At 46.6% G+C, this 22,774-nt stretch overlaps 2 protein-coding genes across 2 annotated transcripts; one reads left to right on the forward strand and one right to left on the reverse strand.

Moving 5' to 3' along the window:
- Positions 1-547: 547 nt before the first annotated feature.
- On the forward strand, positions 548-4,656 carry LOC133122827 (E3 ubiquitin-protein ligase rnf213-alpha). The gene is made up of 4 exons (XM_061233028.1): positions 548-621; positions 1,615-1,704; positions 2,959-3,137; positions 4,045-4,656. The coding sequence occupies exons 1-4, from the start codon at positions 556-558 to the stop codon at positions 4,187-4,189; spliced, it is 480 nt and encodes a 159-aa protein (XP_061089012.1). The 5' UTR covers positions 548-555; the 3' UTR covers positions 4,190-4,656.
- Positions 4,657-9,990: 5,334 nt separating this feature from the next.
- On the reverse strand, positions 9,991-21,317 carry LOC133122403 (stonustoxin subunit alpha-like). The gene is made up of 3 exons (XM_061232361.1): positions 21,241-21,317; positions 15,778-15,870; positions 9,991-13,738 (listed from the first exon to the last, which is right to left on the reverse strand). Exons 2-3 carry the CDS (start codon positions 15,866-15,868, stop codon positions 12,246-12,248), a joined length of 1,584 nt encoding a protein of 527 aa, XP_061088345.1. The 5' UTR covers positions 15,869-15,870; positions 21,241-21,317; the 3' UTR covers positions 9,991-12,245.
- Between the last annotated feature and the right edge of the window lie 1,457 nt (positions 21,318-22,774).

Genomic DNA, 22,774 nt, shown 5'->3' on the forward strand with positions numbered 1-22,774 from the left:
TGAGCCACGCCTCGACCGAACTTCGTCCGACGACTTTTCGCATTTATACTGGAGTTCAGAGACAGTGTTCCGAGAGCAATCGTTCCTATATTCGCCTCACACACCCCTCCATTTTGCTAGCTAGCTATCGATACAAAATATCTTCAGTCATGAAATACAAGTAGCCTTTCCTTTCATCTTATTGTCATTATATATTAAACAAGAATTGGGGCTGGCTTCACAGACATGGATTCCATCTTAGTCCTGGACTGAACTGAATTTTGGATGGAGAATCTCCAAAACCTAATTCATGCAAAAATTGAATTTAGCCCATGACTCGTCTAAATCTGTCTCTGTGAAACCTCTGTGAGGGTGCTGGGTCTCCCTAACCCTAAGCCTAACCCTTGACCTTTCGTTGTCCCCTGACCTTTGACCCCGGGCCCCCAGGAGCCCCTCCCGGCCCTGAAGGCCACAGCGCTGCTCGTGCAGCTGCAGGCGCACAGTGACGTCTGCGAGACGCTGGGCGTGGTCGAGCTGGCGCTGGACTTCCTGGCTGCGGCCCGTGGCCCCGCCCACATGCAGGTGGACTCTTACCTGCGCGAGGTGCTGAGGATGGACCGCACCGCCCCCCACATCCTGAAGGTCCTCCCCCCACACTAATGCTGTCATTACCCTGTGCTGCTACACTGTGCTGCCCTTACCCTGTGCTGCTACACTGTGCTGCCCTTACCCTGTGCTGCTACACTGTGCTGCCCTTACCCTGTGCTGCTACACTGTGCTGCCCTTACCCTGTGCTGCTATTATTGGCCTCAAAGTGTTTGTCTTGTTTGTTGGCTATATTTCCATAATCACAGCGTTTATAGTTTTATTTCGGTATTATTTTATCTACAATGTGTTGTCTTTGTAATTCTATAATAATCAAGCGTATTATTATTACGCTGTGCTGTAATTACACTGTGCTGTAATTGGACTGTGCTGATTGGACTGTGCTGTAATTGGACTGTGCTGTAATTGGACTGTGCTGATTAGACTGTGCTGTAATTGGACTGTGCTGATTGGACTGTGCTGTAATTGGACTGTGCTGATTAGACTGTGCTGTAATTGGACTGTGCTGATTGGACTGTGCTGTAATTGGACTTTGCTGATTAGACTTTGCTGTAATTGGACTGTGCTGTAATTGGAATGTGCTGATTAGACTGTGCTGTAATTGGACTGTGCTGATTAGACTGTGCTGTAATTGGACTGTGCTGATTAGACTGTGCTGTAATTGGACTGTGCTGATTAGACTGTGCTGTAATTGGACTGTGCTGATTGGACTGTGCTGTAATTGGACTGTGCTGATTAGACTGTGCTGTAATTGGACTGTGCTGATTGGACTGTGCTGTAATTGGACTTTGCTGATTAGACTTTGCTGTAATTGGACTGTGCTGTAATTGGAATGTGCTGATTAGACTGTGCTGTAATTGGACTGTGCTGATTAGACTGTGCTGTAATTGGACTGTGCTGATTAGACTGTGCTGTAATTGGACTGTGCTGATTAGACTGTGCTGTAATTGGACTGTGCTGATTAGACTGTGCTGTAATTGGACTGTGATTGGACTGTGCTGTAATTGGACTGTGCCCTGTGCTCTGCAGGCCCTCAGTAGCTGCAGTCTGAGGCACTGTGTGGCTCTGTGGCAGTTCCTCTCCTCGCTCAAATCAGAGAGCATGCTGCGGCTAAAGAGGGTACAAACACCTAACCGCACACGCCTTCCCAACCCAACACCTAACCGCACACACCTTCCAAACCCAACACCTAACCACACACACCTTCCCAACCCAACACCTAACCGCACACACCTTCCCAACCCAACACCTAACCACACACACCTTCCCAACCCAACACCTAACCACACACGCCTTCCCAACCCAACACCTAACCACACACACCTTCCAAACCCAACACCTAACCGCACACACCTTCCCAACCCAACACCTAACCACACACACCTTCCCAACCCAACACCTAACCACACACACCTTCCCAACCCAACACCTAACCGCACACACCTTCCCAACCCAACACCTAACCACACACACCTTCCCAACCCAACACCTAACCGCACACGTCTTCCCAACCCAACACCTAACCACACCTTCCATCTTCCAAACCAAACACCTAACCACACACACCTTCCAAACCCAACACCTAACCACACCTTCCATCTTCCAAACCAAACACCTAACCACACACACCTTCCAAACCCAACACCTAACCACACCTTCCAAACCAAACACCTAACCACACATGCCTTCCCAACCCAACACCTAACCACACATGCCTTCCCAACCCAACACCTAACCACACACACCTTCCCAACCCAACACCTAACCACACCTTCCATTTTCCAAACCCAACACCTAACCACACACACCTTCCCAACCCAACACCTAACCACACCTTCCATCTTCCAAACCAAACACCTAACCACACACACCTTCCAAACCCAACACCTAACCACACCTTCCAAACCAAACACCTAACCACACATGCCTTGCCAACCCAACACCTAACCACACATGCCTTCCCAACCCAACACCTAACCACACACACCTTCCCAACCCAACACCTAACCACACCTTCCATCTTCCAAACCCAACACCTAACCACACACACCTTCCCAACCCAACACCTGCCCACACACACCTTCCAAACCAAACACCTAACCACACCTTCCATCTTCCAAACCCAACACCTAACCACACCTTCCATCTTCCAAACCAAACACCTAACCACACACACCTTCCAAACCCAACACTAACCACACACACCTTCCATCTTCCAAACCAAACCAAATTTAACCATGCATTTCTACCAAACCAGTAACCTGTATAATCTCTGCCTTCCACCTCTCTCTCTCTCCCCCCCCCCCCCATGTCTCCTTCTGTCTCTCTCTCTCCCTCTCCCTCTCTTTCCCCCGTCTCCCCCCCCTCTCTCAGGACCCGTTCGAGGGCATGTTGGGTCAGTACAGGGAGCCCCTGGATGAGGAGGGGCGGAGGCTGCTGATGGGGTTCTGCAGCCGGGGCAGTGTGGACGCTTTCCTGCAGGAGACGCACCAACTCCTCCTGCTGCGTCTCAGCACCAACCAGGACCCGGAGCAGTACAGACCTGACTGGGGGTGAGGTCACAGGGTCACAGGGCTGACTGGGGGTGAGGTCACAGGGTCACAGGGCTGACTGGGGGTGAGGTCACAGGATCACAGGGCTGACTGGGGGTGGGGTCACTGGGCTGACTGGGGGTGAGGTCACAGGGTCACAGGGCTGACTGGGGGTGAGGTCACAGGGTCACTGGGCTGACTGGGGGTGAGGTCACAGGGTCACAGGCCTGACTGGGGGTGAGGTCACAGGGTCACAGGGCTGACTGGGGGTGAGGTCACAGGGTCACTGGGCTGACTGGGGGTGAGGTCACAGGGTCACAGGGCTGACTGGGGGTGAGGTCACAGGGTCACAGGGCTGACTGGGGGTGAGGTCACAGGATCACAGGGCTGACTAGGGGTGAGGTCACAGGGTCACAGGGCTGACTGGGGGTGAGGTCACAGGATCACAGGGCTGACTGGGGGTGAGGTCACAGGGTCACAGGGCTGACTGGGGGTGAGGTCACAGGGTTACAGGGCTGACTGAGGGTGAGGTCACAGGGTTACAGGGCTTACTGACGGTGAGGTCACAGGGTCACAGGGTTACAGGGCCACAGGGCTGACTGGGGGTGAGGTCACAGGGTCACAGGGCTGACTGGGGGTGAGGTCACAGGGCTGACTGGGGGTGAGGTCACAGGGTCACAGGGCTGACTGGGGGTGAGGTCACAGGGTCACAGGGCTGACTGGGGGTGAGGTCACAGGGTTACAGGGCTGACTGGGGGTGAGGTCACAGGGCCACAGGGCTGACTGGGGGTGAGGTCACAGGGTCACAGGGTCACAGGGCTGTACTGGGGGTTGTAATGGATTGTATTGTAATGGAATGAAAATGACAGTAATGTAATGTAATGTAATGTAATGAGGCAGTGGTGTAACGGGCGCTCCTTGTGTGCAGTCTGAAGGACACACTGCAGTCTTTCATGGAACACAAAGACATGGACCTGCCGCCTGAGGTGGAGGAGCTGTTCCCAGGGGCCCTGCGGCTGTCCCAGGCCCTGGAGGTCTGGAGGTTCACCGTGGCCTTCAAACAGGGCCGCTAGCCTGGGGTTAGCCTGGGGTTCTCCCAATTTAACCTGCGCTAGCCTGGGGTTCTGCCAATTTAACCTGCGCTATCCTGGGATTCTGCCAATTTAAGCTGCGCTAGTGACTGTGGTTACTAACACTTTTCCCACTTGGTGGCGCTGAGGAGCATTCCTTGTTTTACTTCAAGAGAGTAAGTCGCTATGGTGGTTGTAAATGGCCTCTGTTGCAGAAATAGGTAGTAAATTTTAAAAAGTACTTAATGTTGTAATTGTTATAATATTGTTATGCATGTGAGGATTCAACAGTTTCTAAATTGTGTAAAGATTAAAGAGACACAATACTGAAGTGGAAATATTAACAGCTGGTCAGTGTCAAGTAAAGAAACAACATTAAAGCATTGACAAATATCATTCCAACAAAAATGTGATATTTTGTTTTCTGAATATACTGAATTATGAAATAATAAATGAAGAATGCAGTCAAATTGTTCATGTACTTTTCATTTATTCTTGATGCATCCCTTCACTCAAACATCTCACTGGACACAGCAGCCGTCTGCCTCAGGAGTCCTGGAGCTCAGGAGTACACAAGGCCTGGAGCTCAGGCGTACACAAGGCCTGGAGCTCAGGAGTACACAAGGCCTGGAGCTCAGGAGTACACAAGGCCTGGAGCTCAGGAGTACACAAGGCCTGGAGCTCAGGAGTACACAAGGCCTGGAGCTCAGGAGTACACAAGGCCTGGAGCTCAGGAGTACACAAGGCCTGGAGCTCAGGAGGACACAAGGCCTGGAGCTCTGGGGTGCACAGGTCCTGGAGCTCAGGAGTACACAAGGCCTGGAGCTCTGGGGTGCACAGGTCCTGGAGCTCTGGGGTACACAGGTCCTGGAGCTCTGGGGTACACAGGTCCTGGAGCTCTGGGGTGCACAGGTCCTGGAGCTCTGGGGTGCGTTCTGGTTTTTATTCCAACCAATTGCCTTGTTTTTACCCTGGTTCAAGCCTGTACTTGAGCACAGTAAAATCATTAGGATACACTTGCAGTCTGCAGTCTGGTACTCATACACTTGCAGTCTGCAGTCTGGTACTCATACACTTGCAGTCTGCAGTCTGGTACTCATATCTGCCACAAAATCCTGAACTGAAATGGATCGGCCCTGGTTGTGCCCCCCTGGTAAGTGAGAAACGGGTGTGGGAGTTTCCCCAACATGGACAGGACAGGGAGTGTTGAGGACAGGGAGTATTGAGGACAGGGAGTGTTGAGGACAGGGAGTGTTAAGAACAAGGCAGGGAGTGTTGGGGGCATGGAGTGTTGAGGGCAGGAAGTGTTGAGGACAGGGAGTGTTAAGGACAGGACAGGGAGTGTTAAGAACAAGGCAGGGAGTGTTGGGGGCAGGAGCACAGCTTCTTAAAGCAGCCCCCCCTCTCACCCTTCCTGACCCCCCCCCCCCAAACCCCCACTCCCTACCTCCACCACTGGCCCCAGTCTCCAGCTCCAGGACAGGAAAGAGCTCTCTCATTTCCAAGCTAATGACTTCCTAATCATTCTTAATCAGACACTTTCAATGCCTGCCTTGGTGTGAAACCCAGCTATGACCAGTTTGAAATTCCAGCTACCAGCTGCATAGTCTGTGCTGGTCAAACCATGTTGAGTGTAGAGCTCATCTAACTGGCCAACCAGCTACCAGCTGTTTCAAAACCTAGCGTAGGCAGCAGGGTAATGTGTGATGCTCACAGCTTACAGAGGATTTCATAAACAGCTGCGCACCCCATGAACAACAAATGCTTCATATTGTGTGTGCGAATGAGCGAATGAGAGCCATCAATTGTAAAGCACTTTGAATAAAAACACGAGGGTGGTGGGGTTAAGGCTGGGCACCCCTGCTTTAAGGTGTAAGATCGCAGTGTGATCAGAAGGCTCTTATAATGCTCACATTTTAATGCTGGTGTAACGATCACTGCAGGTCATTGAAAGCAGTATAGTTCTAGAACACTGACTTATAATTTTGGAAACACAGAAAAGCATTCCAAAAGACCGCCAGGTCGGGCCAATGTCCCGGTTTCGGCCTGTGAGTGAGGCTGGATCCTTTTTCAGCTGGTGTGGCACTGTGCCAATAACTGAAACTTGAATATTGGTGTAAGACTTGGAGAAGAAGATTACGCGGCAGGAACTGTAAATAAGCAGTGTTGTTTATTCAGCAGAATGGGAGTCGGTTCACACTAAGACATTACAGAGTGATGTTAAGAGTCAATGAACCAATACACAGTCCTTTTCTGTATGTATGAACAAAAAACAATGTCTATTTGTTTTTTCCAATTAAAAAAAGAATTAGTCGTGGGCTACAACTAGCAGCTAAACTTGTTGAATAATTATTTCAGGCATTAGTGTAATTACTGTGGTGTGACTGCCAGAGGTGACTGGTAACATATGTAAATGAACCACTCGGACAGGGACAAGACGTGTTGCATTCAGACTTCTGTTGTCTCGTGGTTTTGTGTCTGAGGTTTGCAGCTTATGAGTTTACATGTTCCTGTGCTTGATTGTGCTTGATTGTGCCGATTGATTGTGTTTGTTCTCAGGAAAGTTTCATTCCTTTTGCCATCCTATCCCTGACTCTGCCTGGTTCTCTGCACTTGGGTCCACGCCCCAGCCCACACACCTCACACCCCTAGTATTTGCATTCTTAATCATTCCCAAAATGGCCTAAATTGCCTTGTTATAACTACCTGGTTTGCAATCTCGTGCAGAACTACAGACATTCAACCATGCTGCACCACCAGCATTGTCTCATGATGGTCTGTCTTCCACAGACCACTCCTAACATGAATTCATTCATTCATTCATTCATTATCCTAACCCACTTATCCTGAACAGGGTCTGTGCTGCCTCCACTCCTAACAATGCAGCAAAAACAATCCCAATGAATACATGAAGGTAAGTCATGTACCTGTGACCTTTCCAGACAGAATCTGGGACAGATGCATATTCTGGGACATGTACTGTATATGCAAATGAGACTGGTACAGTACTGTGCAAAAGTCTGTATAATTAATATTTTAATATTTTCTAACCTGTATAACATTCTGTACAGAGAAGATTCTTTCAAAAATAATTCAATGAAAGGTCCTAAATAAACGTAATATACATTTTACGTTACATTTCAGTAAGAAATTTTGGCCTTCCGGCTCAGCTCCTTCTTCACCACGACGGTCCGGTGCAACGCCCGCATTACTGCTGACGCTGCACCAATCCGCCTGTCAATCTCATGCTCCCTTCTACCCTCACTCGTGAACAAGACCCCAAGATACTTGAACTCCTTCACTTGGGGCAATGGCTCATTCCCAACCTGGAGGGAGCGATCCACCATTTTCCGGCAGAAAACCATGGTCTCGGACTTGGAGGTGCTGACTCATCCCGGCCCCTTCACACTCGGCTGCAAACCGCTCCAGTGCGTGCTGAAGGTCATGATCCGATGAAGCCAGCAGAACCACGTTGTCCACAAAAAGCAGAGATGCAATTCTGAGGTCACCAAACCGGACACTCTCCTCACCTCGGCTGCACCTTGAGATCCTGTCCATGAATATTACAAACACAGTGACAAGGGGCAACCATGGAGGAGTCCCACACCCACTGGAAATGTGCTTGATTTTGTGCTGAGGATGTGGACACAGCTCTCACTTTGGTTATACATGGACCGGATGGCTCGTAACAACGGCCCCGGTACCCCATACTCCCGCAGTACCCCCCACAGGGTTCCCCGGGGGACAGGGTTGAAAGCCTTCTCCAAGTCCACAAAGCACATGTGGACCGGATGGGCAAACTCCCCTGACCCCCCCTGCAACCTTCTTGAAAATGGGGACCACCATTTTCTGCCACTGTGCAGGTACTGTCCCCAACCTCCATGCGACACTGAAGAGGCGTTGAGGAGCTTTTTGACTACCTCAGCAACTTCTGCCAGGGATATAGGTGCAGATTGCCCCGAGTCTTTGGGCTCTGCCTCTTCCACAGAGGACGTGTTGTTCGGGTTCCGGAGCTCCTCAAAGTTCTTTCCACCACCCGGGTCAGCAGTTCTCCTCCCCTGCTGAAAACAGCCTGAGACAAGCCCTGGTTTCCCTTTGAGTCGTCGGATGGTTTGCCAGAACTTCCTCGAGGGAAACCGAAAGTCCTTCTCCATAGCCTCCCCGAACTCCCTGAACAGCGGGTTCTAGGGTTGCTGCCACGACAGGCACCAATGACCTTCTGGCCACAGCTCCTGCTTGCCACCGCTGCAATGGAGGCTTTGAACCTGGCCCACTCGGACTCCATGTCCCCAGCCTCCCCCGGGATGCACGAGAAGTACCTCCAGAGGTGGGAGTTGAAGACCTTGCGGACTGGGGCCTCTGCCAAGATGTTCCCAGTTCACCCTCACTACACATTTGGGTTTAACGGGTCTGTCTGGCAGCCTCCCTGGCCACTTGATCCAACTCACCACCAGGTGGTGATCAGTTGACAGCTCTGCTCCTCTCTTCACCTGAGTGTCCAAGACATACGGCCGCAGATCTGATGATACAACCACAAAGTCGATCATTGATCTTTGGCCTAAGGTGCTTTGGTACCAAGTACACTCATGAGCTACCCTATGCTCAAACATGGTGTTCGTTATGTCACAATCCATGACCAGCACAGAAGTCCAATAACAAGACACCGCTCGGGTTAAGATCAGGCAGGCCATTCCTCCCAATCACCCCCTTCCACGTTTCTCCATCATTGCCCACGTGAGCGTTGAAGTCGCCCAGCAGAACTATGGAGTCTCCGGGTGGCACCCTTTCCAAGATGCCGCCCAGTGACTCCAAGTAGGCCGGATACTCTGAACTGCCGTTTGGTGCATAAGCACAAACGACAGTCAGAGCTTTCCCCCCAGCGACACGTAGTCGCAGACAGGCGACTGTTCTGGCTCCACGGTGGAGGCAAACTGAAGACGCACCTCTTCAAGGAGCACCTCTCCCCGTCCCTCCCTACCTCCCTGTGAACCTTAATTGTTGTCTTTGTGATTTACTTTGTGTATCGGTATTTTTAGTTGGCTAGGTAAGCAGTGTATGGATAGTTAAGTTTGGTCACTTTTGCTTTGTTGTTTGCTTGTTTATTTGTTCGTTAAAAAAAAGAAAAGAAAAAAAGATTCAAATAGGCCCTGGTCCTTATCTTTGTTGTACAGGTAGCAGTGAAATTGTACTTCCCTCTAGGGTCTTTCAGCGCACTTATCCCTGGTTATGGGTATGCACTTTGTTGTACGTCGCTCTGGATAAGAGCGTCTGCCAAATGCCATTAATGTAATGTAATGTAATGACCCTCTCGTTCCCCATAGATACATGCCCTGCTGAAAAAAAAATGCTCAAGTTAGATTTTGAAACTGCTGGTAACTGGTTGACCAGTTCAGACCAGCTCCCAGCTCGACATGGTTTGACCAGCTCAAGCTATGTTATGAAACATAGCTGGGTTTTACACTAGGGTAGACCAATACATATTCCTTTACTGTATGTGTGCTATATGTATGAACAAAAAACAATGCATATTTATTTTTTCTAATACAAAAATAATTAGCAGTGGGCTACTACTAGCAGCTAAACCTCTTGAATAATTGTGTGTGTGTGTGTGTGTGTGTGTGTGTGTGTGTGCTGGTTTGATGTCAATATCAAATCATTATACTCCAAACAATATCAACGTTTCAATGTTTTATTGTAATTTTGGGAAAATCTGATAACATATGAATCAATATTAATCACAAAACATGAATCTGTATTGAACACAAATCAAAGAAAACTGCATTCAAACAGCAATATTACTACTATTGTGATTATTATGATTATGATTATATTATAAATCAAACAAAAGATTACGTGGAAATCAAAAAACATAAGAATGTTAAGAGAAATATCTGATTATCAAGGTCCGATTATAAAAAAACTGATTATTATAGTACAAAAGGCAATTTTTTGTGTTAGGGAACACTTAGTAAGCACTTAAGTATTTATTAGACGGCACCAACTTCTACTGCTGTAGCCTATCCACTTAGAGTTATGATGCGTTGTGTGTTCAGAGATGCTCTACAGCATACCACTGTTGTAATGTTGTGTGGCCATTCCCCTCTGACTCTCACTAATGTAGCGCCTCTCTAGCGTGTTTGACTAATGTGAGAGGTGGCTAACCTGTGTTCTTTAAAATATATAAAGCTTGGGGTTTCACTAATTAACTTATTAGTATTAACCTAATGTGTGTATGACTGCTCACTTTAAATTAAATGCTCTTTTCCCTTTAAATCAGTGTTTAAGCATGACTTCTTACATGTTACCATTAACTAAAATGTCTTTAGAATTACTTTCCTTCTAAATAAACACTTTTAGCCTTTAAACACTCTTATTAGCTTAAACAAAATTACTACGTGTCTTGATTAACTTAAAATATCAAGAGTAGTGATTAACCATAACTGTTAAAGTATAAAATAGAAAATAGAACTGTGTTTAACTCTTTCTTTTCAAATATCAAATGTCACCATGAAATGCATTCAAATGAACAGCAAAACCTATGGGCCCAAAGAAATAAAATTGCCGGCAATAAAAGAATCTAGCTTGAAATATATAATACCCAGTTCACGTGATGCAGGCCTGAATGTAGCTCGTGTACGTTGTAGCCTCAAACAAACTGGCTGCTTCACCACGCGGGCAAAAACAAAAACAAAAGAACGGTAACTTTACTCAATGGAATGTGGGCTCACACGCGCAGGTTGCAAGGCGGCAGGAGTAGGAGGAGAGATGACGAGAAGAAGCAGAATATTCACAGGGCCGAAGAGAAAACTCACGCAGCTGAATATCTCGGCAAAGTCCACCATTCGGCAACGCTATCCGGCTCCGTCGGGGTCTTTGTGTTCGTCGTCGTCGTCGTCTTGTTCCACACAGGCTTTACTAGTCGAGTTCGCTGGTCGCTAGCTTGTTAGCAAAGTCCATACAAATGCACTAGCCACTAAGTCAGCAGCTAGACTGAACTACTTTCTGTCTTCTTGTGCTGAGCAGTTCGCTCAAAACTGACAGAACTATCACCATTAAAGTTTCTGTAAGAGTCCTGGTCGAACTCTTTCACTGAAAATGGTGTTGACATTGACTTAACGGTTCGTGTTTCACTTTACAGCAGACAACACGCTTCACACGTCTTCCCTGTTCGTCGCTCTCTCTCAACTCCGCCGTTTTTCCTCACGTTTCTTCATTCCACTCACTTCCTTGTGCTCTGACCTCGAATATGATTGGCTCATTCACAAAAGTTCCAGAAATAAAACAAATCCACAAAACTCCTTCTTTCCTTATTCTTACAGGCATATTTAAAGCATTTTCACATATTTTTAACACAACAAATAATGAACCTTTTAAATGCTGTATTCAGTAAACCATGAACATTACACAATATTCATTGTTCTCAATGAGCAAAATCATAACTTCATTGCTGGTCAATGAATCTTAACATTTTTAACCTTAAATGCTATTTATTAAACCATGAACTTATTTATTCCTTTATATTCTTATGAATAAATTTCAACAGGGTTACACTAACAAGGCGCTTCTGTCTGTAAACCTGCTTCTCACTGGATTTCTTTTTGTTTTTTGCATCATTCTTTGCAAAATATAGTGAGGATTGAAATAGTGAAATGAAAATGAAAATCCCAGGAGATCCGCAGTTTCTGAGATACTCAAACCACTCTGTCTGCCACCAACAATCATTCCGTGGTCATGGTATTCTGATGGTTGAGGTGAACATTAACTGAAGCTCCTGACCCGTATCTACATGACTGTATGCACTGCACTGCTGCCACACAATTGGCTGAATAGATAATCACATGAATAAGTGGGTGTAATAAAGTAAGAATGTTCCTAATAAAGTGTTCGGTGCACTTCTGCCACACGGTGTAGATAATCGCATGAATAAGTTGGTGTAATGAAGTAAGTGCCTAATAGAGTGCTCAGTGAGTGAATGTGCGTGTGTGTGTGTGTGTGTGTGTGTGTGTGTGTGAAAGACACAGGGAGAGAGAGAGAGATAGAGTGATAGATGCAAATCCATCTATACCTGTGTGTTGTCTTTTTTAATAGTTTTCCTGGGTGTGATTTCTGGCATGCCTTGCAGTTGCCCATGTTTATATGTATGAACAACAGCTCCTTGGCTTAAGGGGTCTGACCTGTAGCTAATGATGAATTTACGAGTAGTTTTTACAAATTTAAAAAATGTGAACTTTTTCGCTTCTGACTGAAACCACGCCAGTAGATCTCTCATTTCTTCAGAGATCTGTGGGTCCCTGAACCAAGGCCGGGCCTCCTCTTCGAAGCTGATTTTCTGAGCTACAGAGATCTTTTGCATTTTCCTGAACTCTTCAGAAGCCAGGCACTCAAACAGGTTTGAGAGGTACGGCTCCTCCTTCTTCAGTGAGGTGAAGTTGAAGATGCAGAGACGTTCAATGGCTGGATCAGAGAGAACTGAGTCCAGCTCAGGTCCAGGTGGCATAACGTCACAGCCCTCCAGACGATTGATGTAGCTTTCCAGCACCTTTACTTCAGACTCTTTATCATCAAGCCATTTTCTCATCTTGTCAGGAGTGAACGATGACTCATTGATGAATTTCAGAATGGCCTCCAGTTTCTCTTTCCCCGCTATCCCACCCCGGATAGCTGGCAAAAGTTTGCTCAGATTATTCTGGAGGGTGTCTTTGAAAGTGGCCAATATGTTTTTGAATTTGACCAGGTTCTCTGTTAAATATGTGACCTTAATGGCCTCACATCGTTGTGTGGCGTCGTCGGCTCTCATTTGGGCCTCGTGTAGCTGGCCCATCTGGACTTCCAAACATGCCACCTGATCCGCACTGATCTCGGAGGCCAGCTGGGCTGCTCTTCTGTCCAGTTTTGTAAGAGGATAGAGCCAGACCTTCACAGGCACTGCTTTACTCCCATCCCCCATCAGCAACGGGAGCTTTCTGTACGAATCCACAGCCTCCTCATAAGTGGTGGGATTGTGCTCCAGCGCAAAATCACCGTGGAACGTGCACCTGAACTTCTGCACCGTCCTCTTCTCCCTGTCTGTCAGCCTAAATTTTTCTGCAATGCTGCTTTCAACTTTAGGTATCTTCCTGATGGACGATTCCAGGGCCCCAGTAATATTTTGCTTATCCTCCTCAGTTGACACCATCTGGTCGAAGACCATGAAGACCTCACCCCCATACAGTACTCCTGTCACCACATGGGTGGCACTCTTCTGCTCAAACACTTTGGGGTATACCACTTTGCCAACCTGGGTCACAGTCAGCTGCTTGAACTCAGTGGTTTGTTTGTAGTGCATTGTGGCCCTGCACTGTCGCATGGAGGACATTCTGTCGTTCAGGTAGCTGCTTGAGCCCCCCACCTTCACCAGTCCTGCTATGAAGCTGGCTGCCAGCGAGGCACTGACATCCATCAGCTTGTTCTTCTCACTGAGAGAGTCACTTTTGCAAAAATCAAAATGCGTGACAGTCTGTGGTTTCACATCCACATTGTTTTTGATGGCTTCTTGATCCCACAGTAAGACTCCTAACACAGACAACATTTCAGTCATTTATGGTAATAACATTACCATCACATTTTTACCATTTATAAAATGAATGAATCATAACATCGTCGCTCTGGATAAGAGCGTCTGCCAAATGCCAATAATGTAAATGTAATGTAACATATTAATTGAACAGTATATACACATACTTAAGCAAATAAGTAAACTTCAGGTTGTCAGCTTAGAGGAATTTGACTGAGGCAATATGACTGATATCAGTTATGTAATTGAAACAAAAGCAATTAAGAAGACTGGATTTCAGAAAATGTATATAGATACCTGATTGTCTTGAGAGAAACACTGTCAATACTATGACATATCTGACAGAAAGATCTTGCTAAATCTCCATTTTAGAAATGCTTCTTTGAATGTTGGTACATCTTAAGAAACTTTGCTGAGAAAACAGATCTCAAAGTCGAGCCAGATTCACCCCTCAGGCTGGCCAACCTAATGTGTGTGATCGTAGTTTAACACCACCCCTAACCCCCCCTGGTGCTCAGCTGTATACATTTTTTTGACACAGTCACAACCCCATCCCTCTGTTTCATTAATAAACTGGCATAGCCGCCATGTTAACACTGCTGAGTGCACACAGAAATAAACATAATGGCGTGGTTACAGTCCAAAGTCAGGTGTGCAATAGTGTGCAACAGTCAGTAGCACACACTAGCATAGAATAGCACAATGTGTGCAGTGGTGCAGTGTTCAGTGTTCAATGTGTGTTTAACAGGTACACTACCTGGGGTATATCTGTGTTTAACAGCTACATTACCTGGGATAAAGGTATGTCTAACAGGTACATTACCTGGGATAAAGGTGTGTTTAACAGGTACATTACCTGGATATATCTGTGTTTGACAGGTACATTACCTGGATATATCTGTGTTTAACAGGTACATTACCTGGATATATCTGTGTTTAACAGGTACATTACCTGGTGTGTAGGTGTGTTTAACAGGTACATTACCTGGGATATAGGTGTGTTTAACAGGTACATTACCTGGATATATCTGTGTTTGACAGGTACATTACCTGGATATATCTGTGTTTAACAGGTACATTACCTGGATATATCTGTGTTTAACAGGTACATTACCTGGTGTGTAGGTGTGTTTAACAGGTACATTACCTGGGATATAGGTGTGTTTAACAGGTACATTACCTGGGATATAGGTGTGTTTAACAGGTACATTACCTGAGATAAAGGTGTGTTTAACAGGTACATTACCTGAGATATAGGTGTGTTTAACAGGTACATTACCTGAGATATAGGTGTGTTTAACAGGTACATTACCTGGTGTGTAGGTGTGTTTAACAGGTACATTACCTGGGGTATAGGTGTGTTTAACAGGTACATTACCTGAGATATAGGTGTGTTTAACAGGTACATTACCTGGGATATAGGTGTTTTTAACAGGTACATTACCTGAGATATAGGTGTGTTTAACAGGTACATTACCTGGTGTGTAGGTGTGTTTAACAGGTACATTACCTGGGGTATAGGTGTGTTTAACAGGTACATTACCTGGGATATAGGTGTGTTTAACAGGTACATTACCTGGGATATAGGTGTGTTTAACAGGTACATTACCTGAGATATAGGTGTGTTTAACAGGTACATTACCTGGGATATAGGTGTGTTTAACAGGTACATTACCTGGGATATAGGTGTGTTTAACAGGTACATTACCTGAGATATAGGTGTGTTTAACAGGTACATTACCTGGGATATAGGTGTGTTTAACAGGTACATTACCTGGGATATAGGTGTGTTTAACAGGTACATTACCTGAGATATAGGTGTGTTTAACAGGTACATTACCTGGGATATAGGTGTGTTTAACAGGTACATTACCTGAGATATAGGTGTGTTTAACAGGTACATTACCTGGGATATAGGTGTGTTTAACAGGTACATTACCTGAGATATAGGTGTGTTTAACAGGTACATTACCTGGGATATAGGTGTGTTTAACAGGTACATTACCTGAGATACAGGTGTGTTTAACAGGTACATTACCTGGGATAAAGGTGTCTCTGCGACAGTCATACAGCATGCCAGGGTGCAGGGGTCGTCCAAGAGCTGCAATTTCAATAGTCTCTGAATCCATGGCTGTGAACAAGAAAACAAAAGCAGCAAACCAGGACTATTAGACAAAGCCAACAAAGGAAAACAAACTACCAAACTTACAACTCATCACCACAAGCAAACCAATGCACATAGGAGCCTTGTGCATTGTGTCTTCTACATTGCCAACATTGTTCATTATACTCAGAGCTTGAAAACAAGTTATGTGATGCCTAAAATGAAGATGATTCACATGTTCTTATGGCTATGCTATGAATTTCCATGTGGGAAAATGCATCCACAGAGATAACCATATATGACACACTGAATTATCAGTATCAATTCTTAACTGAAGCACACAACATCAAACTGACTGCTTATTCTAAATATGCGGAAGCAATATGTCACGTATGTAAAAAGTCACAAAGTTCAACCTCCCACCCTGGTTGTGTTGAACCCAGTATGAACCCATAGATGAGTTCCAATATTTATCTGGTATTCATTCATTATCTTTTATGTGTGCAATGGTGCAGTGTTCAGTGTTCAATGTGTGTTTCCACTAGACGCGGTAAAGTAGATTTCGCCTTTGACACTTTTGCCTTGGATCACTCCAACCTCCTGTCCTCCCTGTCAGCAACGGGGATCTGTGGCACAGCCCTGGACTGGATTGAGTCCTACCTCCCCAGGGCTCAGTCCTAGGCCCGCTTCTTTTCTCTCTTTACACTCGTTCCCTTGGCCCTGTTATCCCTTTTCATGGTCTATCCTACCACTGCTATGCGAACGATACCCAACTCTTCATCTCATACACAGGGTTCAGCCCGTATCTCTGCTTGCCTGAGTGACATTCAGAGCTGGATGGACAACCACCATTTAAAGCTCAACCCAGGTAAGACTGAAATGATATTCATCCCTGCTAATACCTCTCCCCATCTGGATCTCTCCATTTCCCTCGGGGATACCACACTTACACCATCACCCTGTGCAAGGAACCTCGGCGTGGTGATGGACAGCAGACTGTCCCTCTCCAAGAACATTGCAGGGGTGACCCAGTCATGCAGATTCCTCCTATACAACATATGGAGAATCTGCCCCTTTCTCACCCCCTACTCGACCCAGCTCCTGGTCCAAGTGATGGTTTTGTCCAGCCTGGACTACTGCAACTCTCTTTTGACTGGCCTCCCAGCATCCACCATCAGACCCCTCCAACTTATCCAGAATGCAGCAGCTTGTCTGATCTTCAACCTTCCCAAACTCACATCACCCCCCTGCTTACTTCCCTCCACTGGCTGCCTGTCATGGCTCGCATCAAATTCAATACATTGGTGCTAGCCTTCCAAGCAGTTAAGGGGTCAGCCCCAGCTTACCTACAAAAAATCATCAGACCCTACACCCCTGCCAGACCTCTTCGTTCAGCCTCCACAGGCTGCTTGGCACCTCCCCCTCTCCGAACCTCCACCTCACGCTCACAACTACTGTCTGTTCTGGCTCCACAGTGGTGGAATGAACTCACAGGGAGGTCAGAACAGCAGAATCTCTTGCCATCTTCAAGCACAGACTAAAGGCGCATCTCTTCAAGCTGCACCTCTCCCTGTCCCTCCCTACCTCCCTGTGAACCTTAATTGTTGTCCTAACCTGTGATATTTACTTGTGTAGTAGGATGTTTTGTTTGCGATAAGGTAAGCGATTTGTTCACACATTTGCATGTTTCGGTATTACGATAAAAAAAAGCATGGATAAACATCCATAACTAGTAAAATACACATGTTGTTCTAAACATATCGTCATCATAAGTGCAATTATTATTATTTTATTATTTAATTTTTTTCATTTTTAATTTTTTTAGACAAGGATAGGGATATCAGAAAGGGGGGTGGGGGAAATCAGGAAGGAGGACTAAGGTACAGTTTGAAAAGGTGTGTTTTTAGTCTGCATCGAAATAGGGGGAGGGATTCTGCTGTCCTGACAGTGGTAGGCAAGTCATTCCATTACATTACATTACATTATTGGCATTTTGGCAGACGCTCTTATCCAGAGCGACATACAGTTGATTAGACTAAGCAGGAGACAATCCTCCCCTGGAGCAATGCAGGGTTAAGGGCCTTGCTCAAGGGCCCAACGGCTGTGCGGATCTTATTGTGGCTACACCGGGGATTAGAACCACCGACCTTGCGTGTCCCAGTCGTTTACCTTAACCACTACACTACAGGCCGCCCCATTCCACCACTGAGGAACCAGAACGGAAAACAGGCGTGAACGTGCAGCTCGACCGCCAGATGCTCGTAGTGAGGGAACCATAAGGCGACCAGAGCTGGCAGACCGGAGTGGTCTAGCTGGGGAGTAGGGAGTGATTAAGGATTGTATGTAAGGTGGGGCAGTCCCCTTAGCAGCCTGAAATGCCAACACTAGGGCCTTGAATCAGATGCGTGCGGCAATAAGAAGCCAGTGGAGGCCAATGAGGAGTGGGGTGACATGAGCCGACGTGGGCTGACTGGTGATCAGGTGGGCTGCAGCATTCTGGATCAGGTGGAGGGGCTTGATGGCACAAGCTGGGAGGGAGTTCCAGTAATCTAGGCGGGAAATGACGAGCGCCTGGACTAGGAGCTGAGTGGCTTTCTCCGTTAAGAGATGACGGATATAGCGTATATTGAAGAGGAAGAACCTGCAGGTTCTGGCAATGGAGGATACTTGTGGAGCCAGGGTGAGGCAGTTATCAAGAGTCACCCCAAGATTATTTGCCATGTGGGAGGAGGAAACTACAAAGTCCTCAACAGTCAGTGAGAGGTCGATTGTCAGAGAGGACTTGTAAGGAATGTAGAGAAGCTCAGTTTTGGCAAGGTTAAGCTTCAGGTGGTGGGAAGTCATCCATGCAGAGATATCAGCCAAGCAGGCAGAGATCTGTGTGGTGAGCTGGGTATTGGGGGGGAAGGAAATAAAGAGTTGGGTGTCATCAGCGTAAGAGTGGTAAGAAAAGCCATGGGAAGAGATAACAGAACCAAGAGACATTGTGTATAGCGAGAAGAGGAGAGGACCAATAACTGAGCCCTGCGGGACTCCAGTTTGTAGGGGGGTGAGGGTCAGAGACTGAGCCCCTCCAAGTCACCTGGTAGGAGTGACCAGAGAGGTAGGAGGAAAACCAAGCGAGTGCAGATCCTGTGACACCCATCCCAGACAGCGATGAGAGCAGAATCTCATGGTTGACTGTATCGAAGGCGGCCGACAGGTCGAGGAAGATCAGGACAGAGGAGAGGGATTTGGCTTTAGCGGAGTGGAGTGCTTCACCTCCGCGGATGGTAGGGAGGAGGTAGACAGGTGGCGTAGGTTCCGCCTACAGGTGACAGTGGATGGTGGGAGTGATGGATGGGTGTTAGTGGAGAGTGGAAGAGAAAAAGAGATGAAGGAGTGGTCAGATATATGGAGTGGTGTTACAGAGAGGTTGGTTGTTGTGCAGCTCCTTGTGAAAATGAGGTCAAGAAGGTTGCCTGCTTTGTGGGTGGGAGGGGAAAGTGTGAGGGTAAGGTCAAAAGAAGAAAGGAGGGAGAGAAAGGTAGACTGGGCGGACTCTGAATTGAGGTTTAAGTCACCCAGGAGGATCAGGGGAGTGCCATTGACTGGTGAGGAGCTGAGGAGGATGTCCATCTCATCCAAGAAGTTCCCCAGAGGACCCGGGGGGCGATAAGCAACACTAATAAACAGTTTGCACGGGAAAGTAACAGAAACTGCATGAAATTCAAAAGAGGAGAAGGAGAAGGATGAGGAGAAGACACTAGATTTCCATGAGGATGAGATTAGGAGACCTGTGCCACCTCCTCTGCCAGAGGTTCTGGGTGTGTGGGAAAAAGAGAAGGCAGAGGAAAGGGCAGCCGGGGTGGCCGTGTTCTCTTGTGAGAGCCACTTTTCGGTTAAAGCAAGAAAGTCAAGGTTGAGCTGGGAGGCATAGTCTGATATGAAGTCTGCTTTCTGGACGGTGGACTGGCAGTTCCAGAGGCCATCAGCCACACAGAGATCAACATCAGCGGATCTGGGAGGGAAGATGAGGTTTGAGATATTCTGCCCATATTCTGTTGGCGGGAAGCAAACCTCCTACCTGACTGGGACCTGGGGAGAGGACAGGGATGGGAAGGAAACACATGGAGGGAACTAGGGAGGACAGGAGGAATACTACGTACTGAAATGAGGGCAGGCAGCAAAAACAAAATCAAACATCAGGCTCTCAGACAGCCTGGATGGACACCCGTAGATAGATACCCTCGACTTCGTACGCCGAGGCAAGTAGACGAGGCTGCCGCACCCAGCTGCCGCTGGTGCGCTACACAACTGCTTAAATAACTAGCTGATGCTGAATCACAGAAAATGCTACCAACCCACTGGAGAACACTAATGCACACTAAAGTGAGTTGAGCTGTTCCAGTAAGTATACCCTGAACAGGGTGTAAACTATTGGCTCCTCCTACAACAAAAGCTGTGGCCTGCCAGCCAGTGAAAACAATAGCCTAACTCAATAGCCTAGCTCACCTGAGAGAAACAAACACACAACCCATTTTCACTGTAATCTAAATAAACACCACTTGCACTAACTAAGAACCAAACAGACAAATAAACAGCAGAGCAACACTATAGTGACAACTAAGCTTAATTAGAAACAGCACAAACAAATGATACTTAACTAATCCAGGAGAAAATGCCACCAACCCACTGGAGAACACAAATGCACACAGTAAAGACGTTGCCGCAATAAAGACGTTGCCATTAAAAAACCTCTAACAGCTTTGCTTGAATTTTTGCAATGTGTGCAGGTGCAAATTCACTCACACAAACAGCACAGCCTTGCTATGACTCCACAGCATTCCAATGCTGCAGGTTGAATAATACTACCTGACATTACCTGCTTCAACTTGTTCAGTCTTAATGTCTCTGCTGACACATGTTTCCCTGAGCCTGACCATAACTTGACATAAACCGATTGCACCAACTGATTTAGTTAAGTTTAGTTTAGTTTAATTAATTAACCATTTCGACGTTGCCCCCCTAGTGGGCAATTTCCATCTATTTTGTCATTTTGTACTAGTCCTATAAAAGTGTCAATATCTCAAAAACGTTTTACTGCTCAGTTAAATAAGAGACTTGTTCCATCCAGAAACATGTCAGAGCATGTCCATACAGTGTACTCAAAAGTTACACTAAAATACAAAACAATGACAAAAAGGCTTGTGTTTTTATAGTTTGGCAATGAATATACCAATTTCTAAGTCAAGGACAAACCCAGAACTATATTATATTTGTGCACGAAATTGATGTCAAAATCTGGTAAAGATATCAACAGGCATTCCAGTTTTCCCAAAACTGCACCCAGATGTCCTCAAGTGTCCCCAAATATTTCCAAATACCACCTGCCCCCGCCACCACACACAGCCATACCTGAGTCCTTCCTGTTCGCTGGCTCTGGAACGTGGACTGTGTCACTCTGTTAACAAACCCGCTTATTCTGCCATCTCCGCGCTTGGTTCTGATTGCCTGATCCGTGACACATCCCAGGTAATATACCTGATAAACACGCCTATATCTCAGGTAATGTACCTGATAAACACGCCTATATCTCAGTCTGCACTTTTAGATCTGCGACTGCACACAGACGCACACACACACACATGCACACACAGATGCACACACACACACACACACTCACACACACACATACACACACACACACACATACACACTCACACCCACACACACATACACACACACACCCACACACACATACATACACACACACACACATATACACACTCACACCCACACACACATACACACACACACACACACACACTCACACCCACACACATACACACTCACACCCACACTCCCACTCACACTTACACTCATACTCACCTGGTTTGCTGCTCCTGTATTGTATGAAAAAGCCAAGGGCAAATTGTATTCTTGTTAACAGTCATGGATAAAGAGACTATTCAAATTGCAGCCCTTGGACGACCCCTGCATCCTGGTATGCTGTATGACTGTCGCAACGACACCTTTATCCCAGGTAATGTACCTGTTAAACACACGTTTATCCCAGGAAATGTACCTGTTAAATGCACCTTTATCCCAGGTAATGTACCTGTTAAACACAGATATATCTCAGGTAATGTACCTATTAAACACACCTTTATCCCAGGTACTGTACCTATTAAACACACCTGTATCCCTGGTCCTGGAGAGCCGCAGGGTGTGCTGGGGTCCTCACTCCTGGTTGGCCACCCCTGCTCTAAGCAAACTTAGCAAACATAGGAGCCTTGTGCATTGTCTTCTACATTGACCAATTACCAGCTCCCAGCTGTTTCATAACATAGCGTGAGCTGGTCAAACCATGTTGAGCTGGGAGGTGGTGTGAGCTGGTCAAACCATGTTGAGCTGGGAGCTGGTGTGAACTGGTCAACCAGCTAAACCATGTCGAGCTGGGAGCTGGTATGAACTGGTCAACCAGCTAAACCATGTCGAGCTGGGAGCTGGTCTGAACTGGCCAACCAGCTACCAGCGGTTTCAAAACCAAACTTGAGCCGTTTCTTTTTCAGCAAGGCAAGTATCTACATCACACATTTGCATATACAGTACATGTCCCAGAATATACATCTGTCCCAGATTCTGTCTGGAAAGGTCACAGTTACATAACTTACCTTCATGTATTCATTGGGAATGTTTTTGCTGCATTGTTAGGAGTGGAGGCAGCATGGACCCTGTTCAGGATAAGCGGGTTTGGATCATGAATGAAGGAATGAATTAATTCATGTTAGGAGTGGTCTGTGGAAGACAGACCATCATGAGACAATGCTGGTGGTGCAGCATGGTTGAATGTCTGTAGTTCTGCACGAGATTGCAACTAGGTAGTTATAACAAGGCAATTTTGGCCATTTCGGGAATGATTAAGAATGCAAATACTAGGGGTGTGAGG

This window comes from Conger conger, chromosome 2 (assembly GCF_963514075.1).
Source record: "Conger conger chromosome 2, fConCon1.1, whole genome shotgun sequence".
NCBI classification, from domain to species: Eukaryota; Metazoa; Chordata; class Actinopteri; order Anguilliformes; family Congridae; genus Conger; species Conger conger.

Coding starts and splice junctions, on each gene's coding strand:
- LOC133122827 (XM_061233028.1), top strand. CDS start 556: ATGCAGGTGGACTCTTACCTGCGCGAGGTGCTGAGGATGGACCGCACC. Junction 622..1,614: donor CCGCCCCCCACATCCTGAAG/GTCCTCCCCCCA, acceptor TGTGCTCTGCAG/GCCCTCAGTAGCTGCAGTCT. Junction 3,138..4,044: donor CAGTACAGACCTGACTGGGG/GTGAGGTCACAG, acceptor CCTTGTGTGCAG/TCTGAAGGACACACTGCAGT.
- LOC133122403 (XM_061232361.1), bottom strand. CDS start 15,868: ATGGATTCAGAGACTATTGAAATTGCAGCTCTTGGACGACCCCTGCAC. Junction 13,739..15,777: donor CAGAGACACCTTTATCCCAG/GTAATGTACCTG, acceptor TGTCTGTGTTAG/GAGTCTTACTGTGGGATCAA.